Source organism: Moschus berezovskii, chromosome 20 (assembly GCF_049115385.1).
Source record: "Moschus berezovskii isolate FMDL1 chromosome 20, NW_MosBer_1.0, whole genome shotgun sequence".
NCBI classification, from domain to species: Eukaryota; Metazoa; Chordata; class Mammalia; order Artiodactyla; family Moschidae; genus Moschus; species Moschus berezovskii.
This window is the reverse complement of record NC_142479.1, coordinates 52356328-52372315: the sequence shown is the minus strand read 5'-3', so window position 1 is coordinate 52372315 and position 15988 is coordinate 52356328. Positions and strand designations below refer to the sequence as shown.

Sequence of the window (15988 nt, the reverse complement as noted above, 5' to 3'; positions counted from 1 at the left end):
TTCTTTTAACTGAAGTATAGAATTTGAAACTTTTATTGTAGTTGATTGACAGTGTTGTGCCAGTTTCAGGTATACAGCAAAGTGATTCAGTTATACATATATGTACATATTCTTTTTCATATTCTTTCCCATCATAGTGTACAATAGGATACTGAATATAGTTCCCTGTGCTATACAGTAGGACCTTGTTTGTCTGTTTTATATGTAGTAGTTTGTATCTGCTAACCCCAAACTCCTAATTTATCACTCCCCATCAAAGTCTTGCTCTTATCTTAAATCTCTGCCTGGAAGGAGTTGTGAAGGAGAATTTACGCACATGACAGGTCCCTGGATGACAAATCAAGACACTCACAAGCAAAGCTCCTATGTTGTTGGGATCTGTGACTGTCCATCTGCACATAAATCTGAATACCCCTGAGCCTTCATGCCCTCACCTGTTGGCTCTCCTCAATATCACCCACCAAAACTGAAATGTGACCTTGAAGGCCATGAAGAATAAGTCAGGTCTTTACTGGAGGTTTTCTTGAGGGGTTGGTGGTGAATGGGAGAGATCAGATCACATCACCCTCAGCCAAAGTTTCAAAAACTTAACTACTTCACCTTTATTCCGAGAGTCTCAGTATGTCAGCTGCTCCCAAGTCTCTCTCCTCTGGGTCCTGAAACAAGACAAGACCTTGCCCTTGCTGGGCCTCTGGTTCCTGCCTCCTATCTTTCTTTTTTAAATTGAGTTTTTGTGTATTGACTTTGTATGAATACAACTTCGTTGTTTTTTTTTTTTAATTCTTACTTTAAAATTTTTTGGTCTTTGTGGCTGGAGCAGGCTTTCTCCAGTTGCGGTGCATGGGCTTCTCATGGCAGAGGTTCCTCTCGCTGCACCGGCTCCGGGGATGTGGGGCTCAGGAGTTGTTGCGCACAGGCTTAGCTGCCCCCGCCAACATGAGGGGTCTTTCTGGCCCAGGGATCTAACCTGTGTCCCCTGTTTTTTCAAGTGGATTCTTAACCACTGGACCACAAAGGAAGCTCCCAACCTTGTTTTTAAAAAAACTTCTTGGCTGCAACCTGCAGCATGTGGGAATCTTAGTTCCCTGACCAGGGATCCAACCCACACCCCCTGTGCTGGAGGGTGAAGTCTTAACCACTGGACCATCAGGGATGGCCCCTGCGTCTGTCTTTTGGTTCACCTCCTTTTCTACCTACCCACTCTCATCTTGTGCAGCTATCTAATACCTCCTCCTTCAACAGCTCTAACCATCACCTTAAGCAAACATCCCTTTCCTTAGGAGAAGGAAATGTGGGAGCTGGAGTGTGTGGGAGGGCTGTCATTAGTCATGCAGTTCCCATCATGAGTGCACGTGTATGCAGAAATGTGTCTGTGTAATATCCTCTCCACGTTTCGTTTCCTGGTTCTTCCTGGATTTTCATCTTTTCCTCTCTAGAGCACATGGATGTGATTCCATAGCAACCAGTATGTGGTCCTGGGCTGTGCAGTCTCCCATCCCTTAATAAGTTCCAGAGTAGGTGGCCCTACTCCCCACCTTCTTCCCAGCCCACCATTGCCTTGGCCAGACTTTTGGGAGTTTCTTCCTACTGTCTATCTTCCTCCCACTGACTGCAAGTCAAGGTTTCCAGTTCAGCTCGTTCTCCAAAGATTTGGAGAAGTCATTCTTGGGGACTTCCCTGGAGGTTCAATGGTCAAGAATCTCACACTTCTACTGCAGGAGGCACAGGTTCGGTTCCTGGTTGGGGAACTAAGATCCCACATGCTGTGCAGCGTGGCCAAAAAAAAAAAGTCACGGCTGTATCTGCTCTTCCTGAGGACCCCCCAAATCCATCTAGCCAGCTTTCTCTCCTCTGGCCTAGCAATATTGCTCCTTTATTTCTCATGCCATCCTTCTTTCATCCTGAACTTTCCCAGGCTTGCTCCCACCTACCTCCATCCTATTGCCCCATTCCCCACACTGCCTGATGGTGTTGCGAGCAGGAGTCTTTGAGGGTTCAAGGCACAGAGGAGAAATAAGGGTCTGTGAGGCTAGCTGGTTGAATGTCTTACGCTTTTGGCATAAAAACATCTCTGCCAGCTCGTCCCTGTGCTACTCCTCCCATCCACCCAAGATATCCTGTCTTTCTGTCAACCTCCCCCTCTACCCTGCCCCCATCACTACCAGTTCCTGAAGAAAACCTCTGCTAAAAGCATTAGGAATAGACCACAGAATTCCTTTGGGGCTTCTCAGGTGGCGCAATGGTAAGGAATCAGCCTGCCAATGCAAGAGACCTGGGTTCCATCCCTGGGTCAGGAAGATCTCCTGGAGAAGGAAATGGCAATCTACTCCAGTATTCTTGCCTGGAAAATTTCATGGACAGAGAAGCCTAGTGGACTACTGTCCATGAGCTGCAAAAAGTACAAAACACACACACATACAGAATCCCTTTAGGGTTCAGAGACTTCTTTTCCTTAGAGTCCTTGTTTATGTTCAGGGGAATCTGGGACACAATTGTACTGGAGGAATCTTAAATTGTACTAATGTGTAAGAATGCTTTAGGTCAATTGAAAGAGATTTGTTGAAACAGGAGCCAGGGTGGGGCAGCTGTGCTGATGCAAGAAACAGGCTTTGCTCTCTATCTCCCTCTGGTGGTAAATTAGGGAAGGTAGTGGGTGATAATCACTCTTGAGCTTTGCACCAAGCTTGTGATTTGTGTGTCGCTGCTAGGAGATGGGGGATCAGCCAAGGGGATCACGGAAGGGAATCCACTTAGGGGAGGAAGCCCCAGCCACCTGTTATCTGAAAACCTGAGCCACAGAGTGCATTGCAAACCCTGCAGACAGATACAGACATTGGGACAGGGCATTACTTCCTTATCCATTTTCTTCATTTATGTAATGTGTGTGTGTGTGTGTGTGTGTGTGTGTGTGTGTGTGTAGGTAGACCAGATGAATTCCCAGGTGGCACTAGTGGTAAAGAACACATCTGCCAATGCAGGAGATATGAGACACAGGTTCAATTCCTGGGAAGATCTCCTGAAGGAGGAAATGGCAACCCACTCCAGTATTCTTGCGTGGAGAATCCCATGGACAGAGGAGCCTGGTGGGCTACAGTCCCTAGGGTTGCAAAGAGTTGGACATGCACATGTATGTAGGCCAGAGTCCATGGATTGTGTAGCTTGCCAGGATCCTCTGTCCTCCATTATTTCCAGAGTCTGCTCAAATTCATATCCATTAAGTCTGTGATGCTATCTAACCATCTTATCCTCTGCTACCCCCTTCTCCAGATTGAAGGCAAAAGGAGGAGGACTTGGGAAGGTTGGAGCATTTAGGGGAAGTGACCCCCTGCCCAGACATGCTTCTAGACCTTTGCTGAGTAAAAGGAGGTGGACTAGCTAGGGATGAAGACAGGCCAGAGTGATGGAGGAGCAGAAAGAATGTGCCCCTAAGGCATCGTGCTTTATATTTCTCCTGGGACATTGGAAGTTTTGGGGTGCAGATTTCAGGTTGTGAAATGAATGAAATAAAACCCCAGGCTCTTTTCTCAACCCTTAAAAACTTTTAAGTTTTCTTCCCAAATTCCCAAATCAGCTTTGGAGCCCAAAACATCTCCCAAATTCTGGCTGAGCAGACATTGGTCAATGGCCTGTGATACTTACTCAAATCAACGTTATGCTGAAGAACTGAAGAAATGCATCAAACTCAATGTCCTACTTTAAGGTGACAGCCCTCGCTGCCCCCAGCCCTCTGCTGCCAGGTTCCCTAACTGTCAGGCTGAAGATGCAGCTGCATCCAGGGCTGGAACGCCATCCATTCCCTGGCTGATGAAAGAGAAGCTTTCCTCCTCAGTGGTGATTCCTAGGCTCTCCAGATGGGACAGAGTCCCCAGAGCCTGGTTAAAGAGACTGAGTCCCAGGTGGAGCCTTTGAAACTCTGCTTCCAGAAAAACTTGGAGACGAAGCTCCTCTCCATTTCTCCAGCTTCCTCACGTCTGTGCCAAGCCCTACTCTGCTTTCCCCTGTTCCAACTGGGAAAAGCCAGGTATTGTTGGCCACACCTGAAAGATAGCAAGGCTGGCATGGAGGACACAGTGGTGACGAGGCACTGGGCTCCTGGGTATAGTGGGGTCCATCCCTTTGTATGTCAAGGTTGCAGAGTTCAACCAGGGCTGGGTGATCTTCAGCTCCTCACCCTAAAAGCCCCCTGGGCAGCTTGGAGTGAAGACAGAAGAGCACTGCCTCCCACTGGAAGAATTTGTTCCAGGATGGTCACCGCCTGCATGGTAGAGAATAAACATCACAAGGTGCTTTGCATTTGGGGACCTACCAACTTCAGAGATAGTCTGCAGTAAAATTTCACATTTCAGTCCCTCCTGCCCCTTCCTTGACCCCTTCTACCCGTCTGTGCTATATCAGAGAAGAAATGGGCATGCATTAAGAATCTGGAGATCTGAGATCTGTAGAGAGCTCTGCCAAGAGCCTGCTGTGTGGCCCGGGAGAAGTATCCTCTGCTCTCTGGACCAGAGTGCTCATCATGAGAGAGGGGGTGGAACTGGGTGCGCTCCCACATCCCTTCTAGTGTTCAAGTTTACCTTTGCTGTCATCCCTGACGTCCACCGTGCCATCCTCAGATCCTCACCAACTCTGTCTGTTGGAGAAGGAAGACTTTCTCCATGGACAAGGCCAGCAGCTGCTGCTGCTCCTGGTTCAGCTCTGCAGAGGGTACAGGAGTGGTGATGGCATGAGGGACAGGGGCATGCTCTCTCCCTCTGGTGGGCAGGGGATTGTAAGGCAGTTCTGGGAGTTGGGGCTTGCATGTGTGTGTGTGTGATGGGTGGTTTGTTTGTTGGTGGTGCCGCAGATTCACTCCCCTCCAGGAGAGGATAAGAGAAGATTCTTAAAAGGATATATTCCCCTCTCCATTGGGAAAAATGAGTGCGAGTGGGGGGTGGGGTAGGAAGACTTGCACCTCTTATTTTTCTTTGGAGGGGACAACTGGAGCTTGGACCCTGAGTCATTCTGCTTTGTTGCTTGGTACCACAGCTGGCTTGATGGGCATGCAAGCTGTGCATGGGTCCTGTACTTTAACACTGCTGTTGTTAAGTTAGGGCCTCCCTGTTGGCTCCGTGGTAAAGAATCCGCCTGCCAATGCAGGAAATATGGCTTTGATCCCTGGGCTGGGAAGATCCCCTGGAGAAGGAAATGGCAACTCATTCTAGTATTCTTGCCTGGGAAGTCCCATGGACAGAGGAGCCTGGTGGGCTACAGTCCATGGGGTCCCAAAGAGTTGGATACGATTTAGTGACTAAAATGACAACAGTTGTCATCTTAAATAATAACTCAATAAATTTTTAACATATTTCTCATTTTGCACTGGGACTTGTAAATTATGTCTCAGGTCCTCCTTCTTGGTACCACTGGGCCGAGTGGTACCAAGTCAACCTCATCAATAACTCACCCCACCCCAACTCCCGACCCTTACCGCCCAGAGCCTCCACAGGGAGAGGATGTATTCAGCCAGTACAGGGCTGAGTTTGCCAGAAGTCTCCTACAGTCATTTGAGGACTGAGTCCCCGGGCCTGCCCCTCGGACTCCCAGAACTTCTGGCTTGTTAAGATCCAGGCCCCCCTCACCTGTATGGTAGAGAGGTGAGAACTGGTCAGCTAGGTATTCCTCGTAGTTAAGAGAGACAGGGAGTTCTGTGAGGGAGGAGAAGCTTGTTTCCCCACTGAGAGGGAGGGCTCACTCGGGGCAGGAGTCTAATCTGCACCTTAGCATAAAGAAGCCTCCCTTGAATTAGATGTGCTCGCCGAGATCTCCCGGAGGAGGCCAGTCCCGCCCAATCCGACCTGCGTCTGGCCCCTGCTGTCTCTAGCCCCAATTCAGGCCGCCCACACCCGCCCCAAACTGCGTTAAGCCCCGCCCCCACTTCCTGGCCCCGCCCTCAGCGCCGGAGGTCTAGGCATCACCAGCACCCCAACTCCGCCCTCAGATACCCAAACCTGGCCCCCAGCCATTTTAAGCCCCGCCCTGCAGCGTGCTCCGGAGCTCCCGTGTCGCCCCGCCCCCAGCCTCCCGCAATCCTGCCCACTCCGCTTCGGCCCCGCCCCCGCGCATCCGGCCCCGCCCCCGCGCACCCGGCCCCGCCCCCGCGAAGCCCAGGGCTCCTGCAGCCTCCGCGCCTGGCCCAGCGGCGCCGGCAGCAACTACTCCACCTCAGCCTGTAGCTCCCGAAACCCCGTGGGCCCTCCAGGGAACGGCTCAGGCCCAGACAGACCTTTGAGTGCAGGACAGCAGTGACCAGAACCCTACCCTGTGTCTACTTCCATGTAACTTCACCCGAAAGGCCCGCCACTCACAGGCACTTGAGTGTGGGGTTTGGTGTCCTGGGCCTCCCTCAAGAAGCCCTCCCCAGGGAAAGAGGATCACATCAGGGCCTGTTGTGGGGTGACGGAGGAGCTCAACTCCTTACAGTATTTTTCGTTGGGCGTTGAGGATCCTGCCGAGGGGAAAGGAACAGTATAGGCAACTGCAACAGAAGCAGAAGGGCTGAGAGCCCTAAGGGCAGAGGCGTCCTCGGCCCCGCGCGGTGCAACCGAGCCTCATCCTGCCTGGTAGAGTGGTGGTGGAGGCTGGGGGCAGGGAGAGGATGCACTTAAAGGCCCAAGAAACCTGTGGCTGGGATTCCTGACATCACTACATCCTGTCAAAGTCTGAGGGACTCCTCTGCATCCCAGCCACCATCACCCCAAGCGACTCTGGGAATGAGGTCCTCACTTGAGCAGTTTCTTTCCTTTGCTGGAAAAGGGGGGTCTTTGTGTCCATCTCGCCTTCTAAGACTTTGTCCATCTTTTCCCAGACTCCATCCTATTATGGGGTGGGAGGGAAGAAGAGTCCTTCAGTTTCTCTCACCTTCAGAGGGGAACAACGTCAGATTCTGGTCCTTGAATAGGAACATGTCTGTGGGGATTAGAAACGGGGCACTGACTCCCTGCCTCCATCTTGCCTTCTCTGGCCCGCTCTCCTCACCACATATACCCACATAGTGTGGTCTCGGAGAGGGAAGGAGTGGTGTGAGGTGTATGCTTTAGGGAGCTGCACAGAAAGGGTTGGAAGGGGCTGAGAAGGGGATCTAGGGTCATCAGTTAGTTTGGGGAGCAGAACTTAAAGAGGAATGGAAGACCTCCACCTCCCAGATTTCAGCCCTGAGGCTGGGGGACCAGCCCTGGGCTGCCTGCCTTCCCTCCTCTCCTTCGTGTTCACCCAGCTTCCACCTGGCACACCCCCCACCTCCTTCCCCTTAATGACTACTGCTTGGGGCAGGCTGATGGTGGTGATGGGACTGAGAGAGCCCTGGGGAAAGACAGGCCATCAAGGGGCAGGTGGCGCAGCGGGGAACATGGGAGAGAAATGAAGACAGGGGAACCTGGCAGGTGGGGTGAGAACTCTGGCAGGAGATGGAGCTGTGAGGGGAAAGCACCGGTTGGAGTCTCAAAGCCTGGGTTTTGCTTACAGATTCCCCACCAAGAAGATGGTGAGCCACTGGATTTTTCCCAGCTAGTTTCTTAAACACATGAAATGAGGACTGCAGCAGCAGTGTAGCCTAATTTCACAGGACTCCTGTGAGATAATAGATGGAAAAGTCCTTAGAAAAGAGAAGAAAAGAGCAGGGGAAACTTCCTAGTGGCCCAGTGGTTAAGAATCCGACTTGAGCGCAGTGCTGCCAACGCCCCGGCGGAGGAGCTGAGGTCATCATCAAATTTGAAATATTTAAAGTGGATAAAAAATTGTTTCAGCGATGCAGACAATTAAGTGCGTTGTTGTGGGTGATGGTGCCGTTGGTAAAACGTGTCTCCTGATATCCTACACAACAAACAAATTTCCATCTGAGTATGTACCGACTGTTTTTGACAACTATGCTGTCACAGTTATGATTGGTGGAGAGCCATATACTCTTGGACTTTTTGATACTGCAGGGCAAGAGGATTATGACAGATTACGACCGCTGAGTTATCCACAAACAGATGTATTTCTAGTCTGCTTTTCAGTGGTCTCTCCATCCTCATTCGAAAATGTGAAAGAAAAGTGGGTGCCTGAGATAACTCACCACTGTCCAAAGACTCCTTTCTTGCTTGTTGGGACCCAAATTGATCTCAGAGATGACCCCTCTACTATTGAGAAACTTGCCAAGAATAAGCAGAAACCTATCACTCCAGAGACTGCTGAAAAATTGGCCCGTGACCTGAAGGCTGTCAAGTATGTGGAGTGCTCTGCACTCACACAGAAAGGCCTAAAGAATGTATTTGATGAAGCAATATTGGCTGCCCTGGAGCCTCCAGAACCGAAGAAGAGCCGCAGGTGTGTGCTGCTATGAACGTCTCTCCAGAGCCCTTTCTGCACAGCTGGTGGCGGCATCATACTAAAAGCAATGTTTAAATCAAACTAAAGATTAAAAATTAAAATTCGTTTTTGCAATAATGACAAATGCCCTGCACCTACCCACATGCACTTGTGTAAGACAAGGCCCATAGGTATGGCCCCCTTCCCCCTCTCAATACTAGTTAATTTTGAGTAATTGTGTATTGTCAGAAAAGTGATCAGTACTAGTTTTTGTTTTGTCGTTTCAAAACAATTATTATTATTATTTTTGTTTGTTTAAAAGCAAGGCATGCTTGTGATGACTCTGTAACAGACTAATTTGGGCTGTTGAAGCTGTTCCCGGGTTCCAGTCTGGCGAGTAATCTGGGCTATCTAGTGTTTTTTTTTTTTTCGGGCGGGGGGAGTGTGTGTGGGATTTGTTTATATTTAGTCTTTTTTTTTTTTTTTAATCCATTAACCATTGGACAGCCCTTAGGGGAGGAGGACGGATTGATTCCATGTTCCACTTCCTAGATCTAGTTTAGAGAACATGGTCCCCACCTGGTGCTCTTAGGAAGAAGTATAGTAAACGCCTCATTTAATAATATACTCCTTTTTGAAAGTTGCCTTTTCTCTCCACCCTCGAGTAGCTCCAGTATTTGATGAAACTCATGAAAGTGGGTGGAGCCCATCTCGCCCCTCCTCTTTTCTAGGATGCACTATATATGTGACTGTGACTCTCAAGGAAATTTGTTTGCCATTTGCTGATTATTTTTTTTGAAGTTAATTTCTAACTTCTTTCACTGATAAATGAAGAAAAGTATTGCACCTTTTGAAATACACCAAATGGATTGAGTACGTAATTAAAAAACATTTAGAAAAAAAAAAAAAAAGAATCCGACTGGAAATGGAGGTGACTGCGGTTCCATCCTTGGTTGGGGAACTAAGATCCTACCTGCCGCAGAGCAACAAAGCCCAAGTGCTGCAACTACCGAGCCCTGCGCTCTAGAGCCTATGAGCCGCAACTAAGATCCAATGCAGCCAAATAAATACATATTATAAAAGACGTGGTGTTATAAAAGATGCCCGGCAGCAGTGAGGAGGGGGATGAAGCTAGCCCTCCTGTCTGGCTCCCTTCAGCATCTCACAGCCTCGGTCACCACGTGCAGACGGGTTCTCCCCAAGCTTCTGAAGCTTCTCAGCTTCTTGCACTGGGTGGGGTGGAGCTGGCTCTGAGCGGGTGGAGCTCTCTTCCTGTCCACGTCCAGCTCTCTCAGTGCACCTCTGGGTCCACCCTTCCCTCAACCCATTCCCTTGGAAGGGACTGTGTGTATCATAGAGGGACAGGGGGTCTGTGGATTCTAGTCCTGGAAGAACCAGGACGCCTCACTCTCTGTGTGACCTTGGACAACTCACCACCCTTTTCTGGGCTCCTTTGTACTGAGAGTTGTGGTACATGGGCTTCTCATTGTGGTGACTTCTCTTGTTGCAGAGCATGGGCTCTGGAGTTTGCAGGCTTCAGTAGTCATAGCATGCAGGCTCAGTAGTTGTGGCACATGGGCTAGTTGCTCTGTGGCATGAGGAATCTTACCAGATCAGGGATGGAACCCATGTCCCTTGCATTGGCAGGTGAATTCTTAACCCCTGGACCAATAAGGAAGTCCTGCTAAAAGTATTTTTAAGAATTCAAAAAGCAATGCAGTAGGGCCCTGTAGTGTCATCTTTTCTTTAAAAAAATATTTTATTGAAGTATAGTTGATCTACAATGTTATGTTAGCTTCTGGTGTACATCAATGATTCATATATATATATACATATACAATATATACACACATATATATGTGTAGGCATATATATACATTCTTTTTCGTATCCTTTTCCATTATGATTTATTACAGGATGTTGAATATAGTTCTTGTACTATACAGTAGGACCTTGCTATTTATCTGCTATATATATAATAGTTTGCATCTGCTAATCCCAAATTTCCAATCCATCTCTCCCCTACCCTCCTCTTCCTTGGCAACCACAAGTCTGTTAGTTATGTCTGTGAGTCTGTTTTTGTTTCATAGATAAGTTCATTTGTGTCATATTTTAGATACCATGCATAAGTGATATCATATGGTATTTATTTTTCTTTCTGATTTTATTTAGTGATAATCTTTAGGTCCACCAATGTTTCTGCAAATGGCATTATTTCATTTAGTTCTTTTTTATGGCTGAGTAGTACTCCATTGCATCTATGTACCACATCTTCTTTATCCATTCTTCTGTTGATGGATGTTGAAGTTTCTATGCCTAGTCTATTGTAAATAGTGCTGCAATAACCAATAAGGGGTGCATATTACATTTTTTTTTCAGATATATGCCGAGGAATGGGATTGCAGGATCATATGGCAACTCTATTTTTAGTTTTCTGAGGAACCTCTGTACTGTTCTCCATAGTGACTGCACCAATTTATGTGTGAAGAAAGAAAATGAAAGTGAAAGTCACTCAGTCGTGTCCAACTCTTTGGGACCCCATGGACTAGACAGTCCATGGAATTCATCAGGCCAGAACATTGGAGTGGGTAGCCTTTCCCTTCTCCAGGGGATCTTCCCAACCCAGGGATCGAACCGGCGTCTCCTTCATTGCAGGCAGATTCTTCACCAGCTGAGCTACCAGGGAAGCCCAGTTTACATGTAATGTCTTCTAAATGGCCCTGTGTGGACAAAAGCTTCTTCCCACCTCAAAATGGCAAAAATGTGTAATATCAGTCTCCTTGATTTTGAGTTACTTGCAAAAAAGGTCAAATCTTGGAGCATTCACTCTCAGGGATAGGGAGCAGATGATGCATTCAAAAAGTTTCCCTCCTATCGGGGCAGAGGTATTAATGAAATAAAGATCTCTGCCCGCTCTGATAGCCTGCACTGCTTGGGGTGAGGGCATGCCCCTTGGTGCCAAACTCTTTGGCTGGCCTGTTATTTCAACCTGCCTCCCCACCTCACTCTGCAAACTCATCCCTTCTTACGTTTTCCAGATCATTCTTAATGCTGAGGTTTTGGGTGTCGAGGGAATTTTGACATTTGTTGCTGCCTGTGACAGAGATATTCACTGGGACCCCTATGACTGCAGCTTTGTTGATCTCGGAGTCTTTTCTTGGTTCACCAAGACAGACACCATGCCCTTGTGATTTCCCCCACACATTCTTTGAGAGAACCTTTCCTGATGGCTTGACTTTGCATGATAAGGGTCCCTAACCCCTAAAATGAATGAATAAAATGAATGAAAATTGAGGGCTGACCTCCAACGTTAGTTTTAGTATGGGGACTTGAGTTGTTGTTTTTAACATTCTAGAAGAGGAAGATAGTGATCGTCATAAGTGCAGAAGAGAGTATTGAGACCGGCAGGAGATAAACTGGATTCCAGGGAACTGAAGCAGGTGTATCAGTGTGATGTTGACCGTGGGACATTAAACGGGGGCAGAGAAGGATCATGATGTTCTGACTCAGGTGCTGGAGAGGCATCTTCACTCACCCGAAGAGCTGTTCCAGGAGCGACTGGGCTCTCTGCCCAGCCCCAGGGCGGATCTTGGTCCTGTGGGAGGACAGTATGAGGACACAGAGCTGGTAGAATGAGCATTTTCCAATAGTCATTCTGCGTTACTTATTACAGACAGAGCCCAGGCAAGCAGCAAAGACCCAGTGCAGCCAAAAATAAATACATTAATAAAAATAATACTTCAGTAATGTCTCTCCCTGCTGTCAGGCTGTTGAGTTTCCATGCTGTTGTTCTATCTGTGATGAACTTTTTTCTTATTTCAAATAGGAATGTTTGTATGCAGGAACCTGTTGTATTCAGGAAACCATAGTTGCAATATTATTAGAACTCTATGTAAAAAAAATATTTTCAAAAATAGGCAAAATAAATGGGTTCTCTGTGAGTGCTCCTGTGAACCAAGTGCCTGAGCCAGAGTGAGTATTTGCTTTAGATGTCCCTTCTGGGCTCACATGACCCTTGTGCATGCCTCTGTCATCACTAAGGGAAGGGAAAGTCGCTCAGTCATATCTGACTCTTTGTGACCCCATGGACCATACAGTCCATGGAATTCTCCAGGCCAGAATACTGGAGTGGGTAGCTTTTCTGTTCTCCAGGTGATCTTCCCAATCCAGAGATTGAATCCCGCATTGCAGGTGGATTCTTTACCAGCTGAGCCACAAGGGAAGCCCCCTTGTCATCACTAACTGATAGACTAATTGTCATCACTGATACATAGTCAGGTCCCCAAGGATGGGCACCACGACTTCCTTCTCTTTGTGCCTGCATCAATAAATGTTTATGAAATGAGCAAGTGGACTTGTGGCATTGTCTGTGGCAGCTCAGATACCTTGCACTGTCTGCTTGGATCATTCCTCACAGGACGCTGAGGTTGCTGAAAACAGAGCCTCAGAGAGATGAGGGGAAACCGTTTCTAAGTTGGAACTCCCCTTAGTCTAATGGGGGAGGGACTTGGAAGAAGGTGCCTGGTTCTCCCTCCTGGTTTTGATTCCAACACCCTCTCATCACCTGGCTTCTCAAGTGGCGCTAGTGGTAAAAAACATGCTTGCCAATGCAGGAGACATAAGAGATGTGGGTTTAATCCCTGGTTAGGGGAGATCCCCACGAGGAGGGCATGGCAACCAACTCCAGTATTTTTGCCTGGAGAATCCCATGGACAGAGGAACTTGGCAGGCTACGGTCCACAGGGCTGCAAAGAGTTGGACACTACTGAGTGACTTAGCAGCAGCAGCAGGTGCTCATTCAGGGTTACACTTGGTAGGTCTGCACGGGAGGCCAGGACAGGAAGGGTGGGTCTGTGCCCCTCCTGCTGCTTCTTAACTGTCTCCCTCAGTTCCTATGAACTCAGTTTGTTCTCCCTCCACTTCCTTTGGTAGCTAACAGGCGTTGTATGGGCTTCATCTGGGGGATGTCTTGGCCTCACCAGCATCAAAGCTCTGCAAAGAGAAAGGACCCTATTTCTTCCATTAGCCTAAGGTTTCCCTAAGAGTTAGGGTCATAGCTTTCCTCCTCAGATGGGGACTCCCTGAGGGTAGTGTCTGCTTTCTCTGCCATTCTAGATTTTGCTCCATAGGCAGGAAGAAGCTGGTGATGGAAAGGCTGAGTGAGGGACTCTCCTGTGCTCCCACCCCCACCAACAGCCCGCAGGCTCCAGGGTGCTGCTTGTGGATGACAAGCTAGGACCTGCCTTCCTGGGTTTTCGCATCAAAGCTGGACTAGGCATGTGATTGGGCTTTCTCAGTATCTGGCAGTTTTATTCCTAGCTCCAGCACACCCTGGGGGTGAGGTTGGTTTCAACACAGCATGTCTCCCTTACCTCTGTACCAGGCAGAAGGGCCAGAAGCAGGGAACCAAAATGAGGCCATCTGGCTGCCATGCCAGGGCCCAGGTGGCATTTTGAAACTCTGGCTCTATGACCTCTGGTCCCTGGTAGAGGTAAGGATGGGGGTGAAACCAGGTGTGCCACCACTTCCTGCCTGCTCAGAGGATGCCCAGAAGCCAAGGTGCTGAGGGAGGGGCTTAGGAATCCAGTGACTGTTGTCCCAGCAGGTGTTTCCTTCAGTCTGTGGGTGCCCCGCTTTGTTCAATATCCTGTCGTGGGTTGGGCCGAAGCTACACTCTTTTATTTATTAACTTTTGGTTTCGCTGGGTCTTCACTGCTGTGTGTGGGCTTTCTGCAGCTCCGTGTGCAGGCTCCTCATTGCTGTGGTCTCTCTAGTTGGGGAGCACCAGCTGCAGGACATGGGCTCACTGCCTGTGGTGTATGCGTTTAGTTGCCCCACGGGATGTGGAATCTTCCCAGACCAGGCATCAAACCCATGGCTCCTGCATTGGCAGGCAGGTTCTTTTTTGGCTGCACTGGGTCTTATTTCGTTGCAGCATGAGAAATCTCTTAGCTGGGGCGTGCAGGATCTAGTTCCTCAACCAGGGATCGAACCTGGGGCCCCTGCATTAGGAGCTCGTAGTCTCAGCCACTGGACCACCAGGGAAGTCCAAAGTTACAGCATTTGGTGTCCCCCTGGCACCAAGTTCTGCCTCAGAGACCCTAACTGGCCTGGGTGACAGGGTCACTCTCTGGGGAGGAGAGCCACAGCAGCCCCCCACCCCCCCATCCCTGCCACCTCCCCAGCCTGCCACCAGTCTTCTGCCCCACTTGTCTTCCCTCTCCCTTCCCTCCTGTCCTAGTTCCAGAGAGGGAAAGGAATTTGAGCCAGAGGGGAGCCGTGGCGATTACTGGTGGGATGTTTACTATCCAGGGCTCCAGGACCCCTCCTGATCTGGGCTTCTCTCCTTGGATCCTTTCCCATCCTGAGCTTATCTCTGAGAGCTGGAGTTAGGGGTCAGGGTGGGGAACACACTCTCTGAAGACCTTAAAGATGCTGTCTCTGCTGCTCAGGACAACAGGGATTTGAATGAACCTCCAGAAATAGGCACCAATGACAGGGACTTGGGGCCCCACCCGTCCCCTACCCTCCCACTCCCACAGGTCTCCACATTGTATTTCCCAGAACCCAGTGAGATGAGTCCCAGCTGATTCCGGATGGGAATGGGTGGGGGCAGATTTTGACAGTGGTAGGGGAGGGACTGACGGAGGGTTTGATAGGGATGGGGCAGGATCCTAAGGCCCAGGCCAGGATGTAGCTGGGGTGGATGGTCAAAGCCACAGCCTGAAACTCCCCACATTCAGTTCTTTCCCCCATCCCCGAGCATCTCTGGAAGTGGAGACGGAGGCCCACGTCTCCTGAGAAAAGAAGATGGGGGCCTGTCCCAGGTTCCTGTGACATGAGTCGAGTGGAGGTTTCCTGGGTGAGGTGAGGAAGCTCAACCTTGGAGTGGTAGGGGGAGCCTCAGGATCGAGGATCGGGCAGGACTGGAAAGGACACAGGGAAGTCAGGATGGGTCAGAGGGACGAAGGGAGGTGACGGCTTCCTCTTTGCTGTTTGTTGAGTGGCATCCTACTCTGCCCCAGGCTCTGCCATAAGTTTGGTGGAACCTGGTTCAGTGTTTCTTATCTTCAGTTTCTACTGGGGCTCCCAGGAGCTTTCCCAAAGTGACTGTCTCCTCCACGGGGGTGGAGTCGCCCTCATAAGGACAAGGGACAGGGTGTGTTGGCACCTTTGGGTCCCGTGAAAAGCCTACTTTGTGACAGGGATGTCTCATACGGCCCCCTCCTTCAACCAGCTTGGTTTCTCCCCTCTCACTCTGTCCAGGCATTCTTTGATTAACTAGTTTCTCCCTACCCTCTACCCGGACTCCTGCTGAGAGAAGAGACAGATTGCTAAGAGAGTATGACTCCCTCTTCCCGTGCTCCCTTAGTAGTCTGGGCTTTGCCCTCCTTCCCTCCCCGTCCTCCCTCCCTGTCCCCTCCCATCCCCTGCCCTTCCTTTCCATCATCATTAATGCATAGGCCCTGGCGTCCGTGGCAGATAGACTCTGGTGTCAGGAGCTGGGAGGTAGGAGAGGAGAGAGGAGCTGGCACCAGCTCAGCGGGAGCACCCTCATCAAAGGAGGGCTGGGGGTGGGGGTGAAGGTCTCCACACCCTCCCACTCCTCAGTGCAGAGCCACACGTGTTCAGTGAAATATGAAAGAGATCAGGGACATTAATAGAGGGA

General features: G+C 49.5%; 1 protein-coding gene and 1 long non-coding RNA gene across 2 annotated transcripts; one reads left to right on the top strand and one right to left on the bottom strand.

Moving 5' to 3' along the window:
- Positions 1 to 3391: 3391 nt before the first annotated feature.
- Positions 3392 to 5812, bottom strand: LOC148774732 (uncharacterized). Its single transcript, XR_016035411.1, has 3 exons — positions 5613 to 5812; positions 4572 to 4692; positions 3392 to 4255 (listed from the first exon to the last, which is right to left on the bottom strand). It is a non-coding gene; the product is annotated as an uncharacterized LOC148774732 (long non-coding RNA).
- A 1885-nt stretch (positions 5813 to 7697) lies between these two features.
- On the top strand, positions 7698 to 8535 carry LOC129544365 (cell division control protein 42 homolog). Its single transcript, XM_055407783.2, has one exon. The coding sequence runs from the start codon at positions 7778 to 7780 to the stop codon at positions 8351 to 8353; it is 576 nt and encodes a 191-aa protein (XP_055263758.1). The 5' UTR covers positions 7698 to 7777; the 3' UTR covers positions 8354 to 8535.
- Positions 8536 to 15988: the final 7453 nt, after the last annotated feature.

Bases quoted from the DNA above. Each gene is read 5' to 3' on its own strand.
- LOC129544365 (XM_055407783.2), top strand. From the start codon at position 7,778: ATGCAGACAATTAAGTGCGTTGTTGTGGGTGATGGTGCCGTTGGTAAA.